This window comes from Gavialis gangeticus, unplaced genomic scaffold (genome assembly GCF_001723915.1).
Source record: "Gavialis gangeticus isolate Ggan-Ray unplaced genomic scaffold, GavGan_comp1, whole genome shotgun sequence".
Taxonomy (NCBI): domain Eukaryota; kingdom Metazoa; phylum Chordata; order Crocodylia; family Gavialidae; genus Gavialis; species Gavialis gangeticus.
Window position 1 is genome coordinate 153,160,772 of NW_017729025.1, and position 10,745 is coordinate 153,171,516.

The 10,745-nt window shown below is 43.1% G+C and overlaps 1 protein-coding gene across 1 annotated transcript; it reads right to left on the reverse strand.

The window, feature by feature from the left end:
• Positions 1–266: 266 nt before the first annotated feature.
• On the reverse strand, positions 267–6,662 carry RPLP2 (ribosomal protein lateral stalk subunit P2). The gene is made up of 5 exons (XM_019519785.1): positions 6,555–6,662; positions 5,408–5,531; positions 3,509–3,557; positions 1,502–1,600; positions 267–386 (listed from the first exon to the last, which is right to left on the reverse strand). The coding sequence occupies exons 2-5, from the start codon at positions 5,528–5,530 to the stop codon at positions 310–312; spliced, it is 348 nt and encodes a 115-aa protein (XP_019375330.1). The 5' UTR covers position 5,531; positions 6,555–6,662; the 3' UTR covers positions 267–309.
• Between the last annotated feature and the right edge of the window lie 4,083 nt (positions 6,663–10,745).

A 10,745-nucleotide genomic window follows, 5' to 3' on the forward strand; every position in this document is an offset into this window, starting at 1 on the left:
TTAGGTAGAAATGATGCCTATAAGCCCTACCCAAACAATGTAGCTATAGACAAAAACTATATCCAAGCCCACATTTAGGTGCCTCAGCTTCAGATTTTCAAAAATGCTCAAGTGAGCTTAGACAAGTCCCATTGGTTTCCCTTGAATGCAAAGCCTACAAAGGCTGGTTAAGAGCCCATAGCCAGCCTCAGACAGCTGTTATTCCAAAGAGACACATGGGAAAAACTCCAGTGGCAGCAAATTGGTTAACAAAAAACTTGAAATGTTTTTAGAAGAAATGGTTTTTAATAATTTTCAATAGCAAAAAATTTAGTCAAACAGGCCAAATCCCATGTCATCGTCAGATTCCTCAGATTCTTCCTTCGTCTCTTCTTTCTTCTCCTCAGCTGTAGACATAAATTTAAGCAGTCAGTATTTACTTTTCTTTGGTAATTTTTACCACACATTTTGGACAATGCAGATCCCAAAATAAGATGCTTTTCTATCTAAGTATCACCTTCAGATTAACACAAACTATCCCTTCTTGTTTTCAGTCTCCATACCCCTGGCACAGCACTCATGTAATTCCTTTTAAAAGCTAAGTTTAAGCGCTGAAGACAAAATGTATCTTTTAGACACATGTGCATAATTGCCACTGTATTTCAATAAAGTATGAATATATCCAAGATCTAAATTGGTTCCTGCCTTAAACTAAGAAAAGATGCAACTGATAACGATACAATTACTATGAACCAAGATAAGAAACAAACCAGCCACTAAGAAGTAAGGAAAGACCTTCTGTATATGGTCATTTCCTCTGAAGTGCTGAAGACTTTGGAAGACATGAATCTCTACTGTTGAACTGCCAAAATATAACTACAGATATTTCCTCAAGGTCATAATTGGTATTAAAATGTACTAGACTACAAACAAACTGATTTTTTCTATGTTTAGATTGCATTAGTTTGAGTCAGATTAAAGGTACGAAGAACAGGTACCTATTTTTAATTCTCCCAATATATTGCCAGAACTGTCTGGAGTTCAGTATCAGTAAAAGAAGGCAAAAAATTAACACACAGCAGACAGACCCAAGACCACTTGATACAGTGTTTTTATCCTGTTTTGGAATCTTCTAAGTACCCTGATTAAAGAGATGGTGTTTAACAGTTGAGAGCTGCAGTATTTTTTTGTGCTTTTTTACCCTGGGAAGTCCTTCACATTGATGAGTCTGAAACACACACTCTGCCCCAGTCAGAGATAAAAGGAAATGACTGTATTTAAGGATGGCAAAATGACAGATACAAAGTCACTGTGCCTTCCAGGGATAGCAGACTGGTTTGGCTGTACCTGCACTATCCATTTCAATCATACGACATGATGCCAAGTTACAGTTGAAGAGTAAACGTCCCAGGTTTACAGAACAGGAGTTAAAGCATTAAGGTTTTAATGTATACGATGGGGCTCCTCTATGACAAATGAATACCTCCCCCATCTTGTTTCAGTACACTGCACACATACTTACCAGCAGCAGAAGCAGTGCCTCCAGCTGGAGCAGCTGACCCTGAACCAGCTGCAACTGCTACAGCTCCACCAGCTGGCATGCTGGCAAGCTTGCTGTTACCTGTAATAGACAGAGAAAAGTATTATATCAGCACTCACTGGACACCCAACCCTGCAAGTATTCTGACACACCAGATGATGTGCAGGTAGTAGCTACCGAGCCAATATGGGACACAGACAACATATGGCTAACTACAAAAATATAAAAATGCAGAGGTACCTGATTATTGGTCAGACTAAAAGACAAAAAAGAAAGCACTTCTAAGACTTGCAAGGAACTCTAGGTTGCAGGGCATTCATTTATATGCAGCACATTCTACAGAAAGGGCAGAGTTCAATATTGAAGTACCAGGCAGCTTGCTGGAGAAGACTAACCCCATGTTAGCAACAGATTTTGGCAGAATTTGTAACCGTCTACAAAACCCTCAAATTCTGACACACATCATTACCAAATAAAGAAAAATAAGCTGGGCTTACAGAACAGTTCCAATGTGATTCCTACTTAGTCCTTTCTAATTTATAGATTATCTACCATGTTTGCAAAGCTACTGTTTTGTATTCAGACCATGCAACATGGACTAACTCAACTTTGTGTCCAAGATTTACTAAAGCCTTGGATCTTTGCTGAAATGCAGCAGTGCTTGTTAAGGATTAAATCTCACTTTTAGCACCAAACCAAATAGCATTTTAACTGTGGCAAGGAGGACTCTATTAATAATGACCAGCCTCCTCCAACACAGCAAGAATTTCTGTGGGACCTTTGAGATTAGTGAACTTGCTTATGATTAATGCCTCTGGCCTTGGAAAAGTTAGCCAGCTCTCTGCTATTTCCCTGGTGAGTACCAAGACTCCCTTACATAGTGGGTTTCCTTGTATTTCATTTCTGAGAATTAATTTCTAAACAAATCCTTGGTATTGAGCCTCCTCTAAATGGCAAAGTAAACAAACATGTTTTATAAGCATGTCAGAAAAGTTCTGGAAAATAATTTCTCTCTCAAATTAACTGGTTCATCAGGAGATGACCGACAATCATATAAAATGTGTTGGAAACGCATGCAAAATAGCCCTCTTACGTCTTTGCACATTACCAACAGAAATATCTAGCAACTACTCTACTTACTAATCACGATTCTGGCTTGGTCCTGACAACACCTAGGCAAATGTAGTTTTAATTCATGCGCTTAAGTATTTGCAGGACTGAGAAACTAACTCATTGAAGGAATCTAAGCTGCTTCAAGTATTCAGAAGAACACATAGGAAATGGATGCATGTCAGCTACATGCTCCGCAAATGGATCTTTCAATATATTTGCAGCTTCATAGACTTGTATTCTGTTTTTTTGCACTGAAAAAATAAGATTGATTTTACACTTTGCACTCCTTCATTGGATTTACTATTTGTGGGTCTCCCCCACAAAAAACAGAAGCCTTACAAGCTTGGATGCTGGAGGAACATGGGCAAAGACATGTGGTAGGAGCTGGTGCCATGTTCCTGTATGGACATAATGAGTAGTGTTTTGGTGCCCCTCCTTGGAAGACGAGCACTGTTACATCCACTTAAATGCACACTCAGTTACCTTTCCCATTCAAAAATAAGAATGTAGTTGGGTAAAGCAAAAATGGTGTAAGCTCAGAATGCTAAAAATCTTGCTAACTCTCTCCATACAGCATGTCCAGAAAACTCTTATTATGAGCACACGAGCAGTAAACTCATATTTAAAGAGTCTCCCAGTTAATTTGGTCCACAAGCGAAACCCAGCAGGTACTGTCTCTGACCTAATGGGAATTAGAATGGACCAATCACATTTTATTCACACAACTACCCTATCTCAGATCTCTGCTGACAGCCCCTAAAGCAATTTTAATGAAAACAATGTTGGCTGCAATTCTCTACTCTAACAAGTCTTTATATTAACAACTGAACAAGCAAAGACAGTCACTAGTTTCAAATACAGCAAGATTTCTCTTACCCTGAGCAATGACATCTTCTATGTTTTTTCCATTCAGCTCACTGATAACCTGTGGGAAAAAATGTGTTTTGGGCATTATTCAGCCAGGCTGCTGTGTGGTACCACCTATCCAGCTGTTCCCAAAAGATTCCAGAATAACTTCTCTCTCAGCAGGAGCAGCAGGATATGGTGACCCAAAAAGTACAATGTTAAAAACAACATATCTGACATGCCACAATCCTACACTTTTCCATAGGCCTACTATGCTCATACCTATTATACTAAGTTCACAGTGAATCTGAAAACCTGACAGCAATTATGAATACATCAGGCTTCCCCTATCAGATAAGAAAACCCTCACATTTAAAAGACGGAGGCTGTAAACCCCCTTCCCTCCATTATGGGGCTCTGCAGGACCAGACCCTAAACCAGCACCCCAATATATCCCACCCCGCCTGTGTGTTAAAGTTGTATGTTAAAGCCCAGCTGATTCCTCCAGCTTTTCCCTGAAACAGGTGATTTTAATTCCTTTTTACTATCAAAAATGAAATCTCAGCTGAAGAAAGATTAAGTAAGAAAACAAAAGGTATTACTATCTTAGAAGCAAGCACTAAAGGTCAAAGGTACTGTGGCCCTTCCTGGTACATTTCTGATATTAGATGGCAAAACAGTGTTCTGAGGAGTCACTAAAACTAATGTAAACAGTGGAGGTCAGATTCTAAGCAAAAGAACTATAATGTCAAGTGGCACACAGTTCAGCAGGAAGGGGAGTATTTAAACAGTTTTGTCAACCAGTAATCTGCTTACGTAAAGCAGGCAGCGCCAGAATGGCTTGTTTTTGTTTACTTTCTCCGAAAGGTGTTTTTGAAGAGTCCTCTAGAGATTTACTGGCGTAAGATCAGGTCAGCGTTCACACACAGATAAGGAAAGACAAGCAGAACAAATTCCAATGAAACTTTAGAGGAAATAGAGGAGCAAGGCGTTTATAAAGGTGATGGTAATGAGTAGAAAAGCCAGATCTGAAACACCCCATGTTGATATACACTAGAATCAGAAGCACACTTCAGAATGCAGCAGTAGTGCCTCAAATAGTCCAATCAAAATTCCCTAGATTGTTTTTACTAGGCTTCTGGAAGCTAAAGCTGTCCAGCTAAAAACCCAACAATTTCTCCTGCGATAGATGACACCTTATATTGTGACAAATTATAATAGTGAATCTATACATCTACAATAAAACCATGGTCTAATTAGAAAAATAAAGTGATCTGGAAAATATTTATTTCCAGCCCACCAGAAATAAAAGCTCTACTATACTGCAAGAAATATTCTTGGCGTGGTAGTTTCCCTTTTCTCAGTTTTGTTTCAAAGCCTGTTTCTTCAACGCAGCTTTCCGACAGTACTCTCTACGCTAACATTATCCATGCACCATCTTGTCTTTATTTATGAAGTGCAAATATTTATGTTCCTTGCAGAAGAAATGAGGCCTTCTGTAGGGCATAGATAATATCATGTGTACGCATAACTCTTCATAGATGAAGGCATTATTCTGTTTTTTCCACAAAGGTGCAACCTCCAATAGGACACTGCCACCTGAACTCTAATTGGAGCAGAATTTCTTTTGCCGTTGCAAACCAGACATTACATAGCTTCTGCTAACTGACAACTAGATATATTAGAAGTAAGTAGCTTCTATCAGCTCAATTTGGCAAAGTTGCTCAGTCTGGACGAAAGAAAGGCAGAGAGCTAAAGAAGCAAAGTGTATGGGGCATTTGCGAGACTGTCACTGCACACTGGCACTTGGAAAGGAACAAGTATTTGTAGGTACTCTCTTAAAGCAAAAGTAGAGCCCAGAAGCTCTAAAATGGTTTTAAATCCAGAAACTAATTTAGGCAACACATGATCAGCAGCAAGAATCATCACCTTGTTCACGCGTTCATCGTCAGTCTCGATGCCTACGCTGTCCAGGATCTTCTTCAAGTCCTTTGACGTGGGGGACTCATTGCCTCCAAGGATGGCCAGCAGGTAAGCCGCAACGTAACGCATTCTGTAACAGCACGAGAACCGTTAAGACAACAACTCTAGTGTCTGAAGGCGCAGGAGGCTTGTCTCCTGCTCTCTCAGGTCTGGTTTTTACCATGAACAAAAGCAGGGTCTCCATAGGAAGCAAAACACAACTGAAGGGAAGGCTGATTGTGGCGTGCATGTGATTTCAGGAGGGGAAGGGAGCCAGGTCTTAATCACTTCTCCTTAGCATCTCTGTGACTTCTACATACTTGGGAACATAAAAACTTCCCAAGAAGAAAGAAGGTACAGCAAGACATCCAGTCCCTAGCAAAGGTATCGGTAAACCAGGCCACCTGCCTCAGGTTCCCATTTTCCAATTGCTTAGGACAGAAATGTCACAGCCTCACACGAGCTAGCAAGCAGGCATGTTACAGCAAGAGGGAGGTTAGGGAACTGGGCACGACTTATGAGGAGAGGCTGAGGGAACTGGGCTTATTTAGTCTGGAGAAGAAAAGACTGGGAGCGTCTATACATGCGTTAAAGTGCTTTTCCTAATGGACATTAAAGTTAGTACTTCTGATGTGAGGTACCAAACAAGTGCGCATTAAGCTGCCTTAATGCACAATAACAAACGTGCAGTTTTTAAGTGATGCTTAACGCCCAGTAGCCTATTGTACTGCGCATTAGTGCAATTGCACATTTTTTACGAGATGCTTTAATACACAGTACAATAGGCTACTGTATACATTAAAGTGCTATGCTGACGTGCCCTGGGTCAGGCTGCAGCCCCTCATCCAGTCCCCTGCAGTGGGGGAAAAACAGCCATTCTTAGTGAGGGTGTGCGGGGAAGTGTAGTGATACCTCCCACATCCCTCCTGTCCCTCTCCTCCCCACTACAGTCCCTTCCCAGGGCGGTGAGGAAGGGAGGCTAGGAAAGCACGTGGCTGCTACCCGCCCTTGCCCCGCATGGTCTCGCTCCCCACTGACGGCACTAGCGAGCGGGGGGTTCTGGGCGCACCCACTGTAGGAGACGGGGGGGCGGGGAGCGGGCTCCCACACTCACTTGACCGAGGGCGGGGGGGAGTTCGGACAGGAGCTGGGCCCGGTAGCGTGCGCTCGCCACAGCAAACCGGCGGTGAAAGGGAAAAGGAGGGGCGAGCGGGGAGAATTCTTCCTGTCACTCCTAAACAAGCCATGCCATCATTGGGCAAAGCGGGGAAAGCAAGGCAGCCAATGAGAGGGTGAAGCGTTCTAGCCGGCGCTGCGGCCATGACACTAGAGGCGAGGCTATGATGCCTGTTCCGCTGGGTGGAGGTTACAGCGCGCATGCGCAGTGCTAGATGCCTCGCCTTTTAGTGAGCGGGGTGGTAGGGACGCAGACACGAAAGCAGGGGGTGGGGGAGGATGCTGCCCAAGCCTTGCATTGGCGCGCGCACACACGCGGACCCTCCGCCCCGGTGCCACGTGTGCCTGTTTGTACATAGGTGTATATGTGGGTGCACACCCCCTACTGCCCCTCTGCAGACAACAGCCAGCCCCTGGCTGGGAGTGTCTGTGCAGCCTCCACAGGTGCTTTCCTGCAAGAGGCAGATGCCATATTTTTAGGAGAAACTCCTCACGGGGATTTTTTTTTCCTCCCAGTTTAAAAAACAAAAGGTTATTGGGTTATAGGGAAATGTTATATCTGTTCAGAAGTGGAAACACAGCACTCCAGTCCCCCTCCTCAGCACGACCTAAGAGACAGGGACCTGGAGGGAAGTGCCTGCAGTGTTTAGGTCGGTGCTTCTTAACCTTTGCAGACTTGAGGCACTCCTCAAAAGACTCGAGGCGCCCCTTAAAAAACGCCAGCTCTCAGCTTTCACTGGGTTTTTGGCTGCAGAAAAATAATGGTGCAGTTCTGCTGCAGGGAGCTTGGAAAACCCACAGCAGGGCAGAATGGCGTGAATGCTACAGGATTCCTATTTGGGGGCTTATCTTGTGAATCACGTTTGCGCACCTAAGAGTGCTCGCATGGTGTAGCACCTTGCATCACCCTTGAAGGGATCTCAAGGCACTGCAGCTCCCAGCTTGAGCATCACTGGTTTAAGTAGACAGTCACACAGCTTGTACCCCAAAATGTGTGCTTCTTATCTTGTTCTTTACGTCTGTGTGTTTTGTTCTGGTTATATATTTGTGTTAATAAGTAATTTTTAAAAAGGGGGGGGGGAATTATTGGCCTATACATTAAACTATCTCTAGCTTTCTGATTCCTTTCCACCTACAGCAGCAGTTCTCAACCTCAGGTCATGACCCAATGCGAGTCGCAGTGACAATGCATTTGATATCTGGACTCCAATACCTTGTACTTAAATGTACAAGCCTAGTCTTCACACAGAGGAACAGAGATGTACGGATCAATGTCACATTTCCCCCTGTAGCAGGGCACTAAGCTGCCTGCTACTGAAAAGCAGCAGCATGGGCTCAGGTGCTGGTTGCTAGGGGCAACCAGGAGGAGCCAAGGGTGAGTCACCTGGTGAGTTAGCTGACCAGAAGGGGCAGGGCTGACCACTATAAGACCGAGACAGGAGGCTGTGGGTGCTTTCTCTCCTTCTCTCTCCCAGCTGGTAGCCAGACAGAAGGAGCATTGTTCAATCAAGTAAAAGAGCTGGGTCCTGAAAGGAGAAAAGGGAAAGGCCTGGTTGTACAAACTACTAGTTACAGGTGAGGGATGTTGCGTGTTTTGGAAAATGCTTTAGCCAGGAGGCTTAGATTTGAGTTATAGCCAGTTGGCTTGCATTATTGCTTTTGTTGTTGTCGTTAACCGGAGGACTGGGTGAGGCTATTAGGGGTTGGAGGAGGCCTCATAGGGGCTCCACGGTAGTGTGGGGACCCTGGTGCTAGAGGACACAATGTTCAAGGGTATGTCAACCCCAGCCCCAGGGCGGGCAAGATTGCGAGGGATGCCCCAGGGCGGGCGTGGAAAGGGATTGACCAAACAAAGTCTGGTATATCTGCGAGGCTTGGGGTGTGGTACAGGAGTGGTTGGAGCCACGTGTAGCCCATAAGGCTGGAGTGCACCGAGCCACTCAAGACAGAACACAGACTGGGATACATCAGAGCACTGTGTCAAAGAGGACAAAAAGGCAGCCTCCCTTAAACATTATTAGCATCAAAGACGTGGGTGGCAAAATGGTAAGGGTGCATTGACACTAACTTGACACAGTAGGGGGCACTGAGGGAGTTCACGGTCACCCCTAGGTCCTGCCCTGTCACACCCCCGCCCCCACTTAAGTCATAAGCTTGAAGAGTAGTTGTTTAAAAAAACCAATAGATTGCATGACTGTTCTTGTGATTAAAACTGTTCAAAACCAAATATTAAGCAGAGACTGTTTTGAAGAAGTTAGAACTATTTTTTCTGAAAAGGATCGGGTGTCTTAAAAATAGGCTTTAAAAATAGCAGTTACTTTTTTTTGGAAATAGCTTCTTTTAAGCCCACTGAAAAGAGATTCCACCCGCTCCCCACACAGATTTCAACTTTAAAATTCTTAATAGAAAAATGGAAACCGAGAGAAAAGAGAAGGAAACATTTGTTTTCTCAAGAATTTTCTGGGAATTTTTTTTTTTTTGAACTAGCTATAACTTGCTTGACTTTATTTTAGATGTGTGAGAGATGGGCATTTTTTTTTTTCTAAATGCTAGCCCTACAAATCCAGGCTGCAATCAGAGTTTCTTCCTGGATTATAAATTGTCAGCAATGAAATACTGTTGTCAGCTCTCACCATTATGTCTGTGCTATTTGTGTGATTTGTCCCTGCTATTGGAATTTAATTCTCAATTCTGCAGCTGATGCAGGCTAGGATAGTCTCTAGCCACCACTCTCTGAAATGAGTTAGCTCTGCAAGCTAAGAGCAACAATTATTTTGACCAGTGAATTAATGAGCTCTCACTGGGAAGATTGTAATAACTTTATATATGCATTTTTGGAATAGAACAAGTTTTGTGGGGCTTCTTTTTTTTAATAGCAGCAAGAATCTTGAATCATCAAGATAGCAAGTGAGAGAATAGAAGGAGGAATATTAAGATCCTACTAACTGGTGAAAATGTGAGTGTGTTTTCTCATTCAAGGCTACATCATAACTAGAAAAGAACAAACTTAAATTCAGCTCTTTTGACTTCTCAGCATGGCCTTTAACTGTAGATGTGCCACCAGGAGCCTTATTGATTTATTTATATAGAAAGGAATTCTACTGATACTAAATTCAGTGACTGCAGTATTAGGCCTTGTATTATTAAAATATAGGGAAGCAATTTTTTTACCATTATATACTGAGGATTTGCTAGCGGACCAATAGATGAGTTGTTTACACCTAAATAAATACCAGAAATTGAATGTTATGTCAAGCAGACTACATTTTTCCAAGTCCACTTTCAAAAGCAGATGAACTCAGGGATGTAAGCCATGTAGTCAGCCTAAATAACAGCCTACAGGGGTGCTGTCTGTCTGTCAAAAAAAAACAAACAAAAAACCCCAAACAACAACTAGACACTAAAATCTTGAAGGAAGCTACATTCCTACATAATCCCACTTAAACCAAGAGATGTTCTGTCTGCAGAGCCCTTGCTGCAGGATGGAGACCCAAGCCTCCTGTCACAGAAATCAAATACATGATTTATCACAGCCACAAAGTTCAAAACATTGCAGCTCTCCATAGTCACTGTGATTTAGTTTCTGCCAGGCAGGCTTACTCAACACTGTCAGAATGCTACCACCCATGTGAATACATTGTCTTTATCAGCACGGCACCACACCTTTTCCTTGAATGATTAGTCCAACTCGCCAAAAATCATCGTGTATTTATTACTATCCAGCAAATGGCTGGGGTCTAGTTGCTCCTGTTGCACTCGTTATTCTACCCAACTCAGAGATGGATGCTAACATTCACCTGACCTACTATTGCACCACATCAATGTCACAACACGTTTATATAAGAGCATTCAGACCACTCTGAAGTGTATACATCCTGTACAAGTGCATTCATGGTTTCATATTTAGTAGGGTCGGAAGGGACCTGAGCAGACTATCATGTCTGATCCCCTGCCATGGCAAGAAAGAGTACTGGGGTCAAACAACCCCTGCAAGGTGATTGTCTAGCCTTGTCTTAAAGACCCCCAGGGTAGGAGCCAGCCCTGACAGTGAAGTAGCGCCTCCTGATATCTAGCCTGAATCTACCCTCTGGCAGCTTGTGACCATTATTCCTAGTCACTCCTGGTAGTG

What these genes read in the sequence shown, in the direction of transcription:
- RPLP2 (XM_019519785.1), bottom strand. Translation starts at nt 5,530, where the DNA reads ATGCGTTACGTTGCGGCTTACCTGCTGGCCATCCTTGGAGGCAATGAG. An exon ending in ACGATGAACGCGTGAACAAG is followed by an intron (nt 3,558 to 5,407) that starts GTGATGATTCTT and finishes TTTTTCCCACAG; the next exon opens with GTTATCAGTGAGCTGAATGG. An exon ending in AGAAGATGTCATTGCTCAGG is followed by an intron (nt 1,601 to 3,508) that starts GTAAGAGAAATC and finishes TGTCTATTACAG; the next exon opens with GTAACAGCAAGCTTGCCAGC.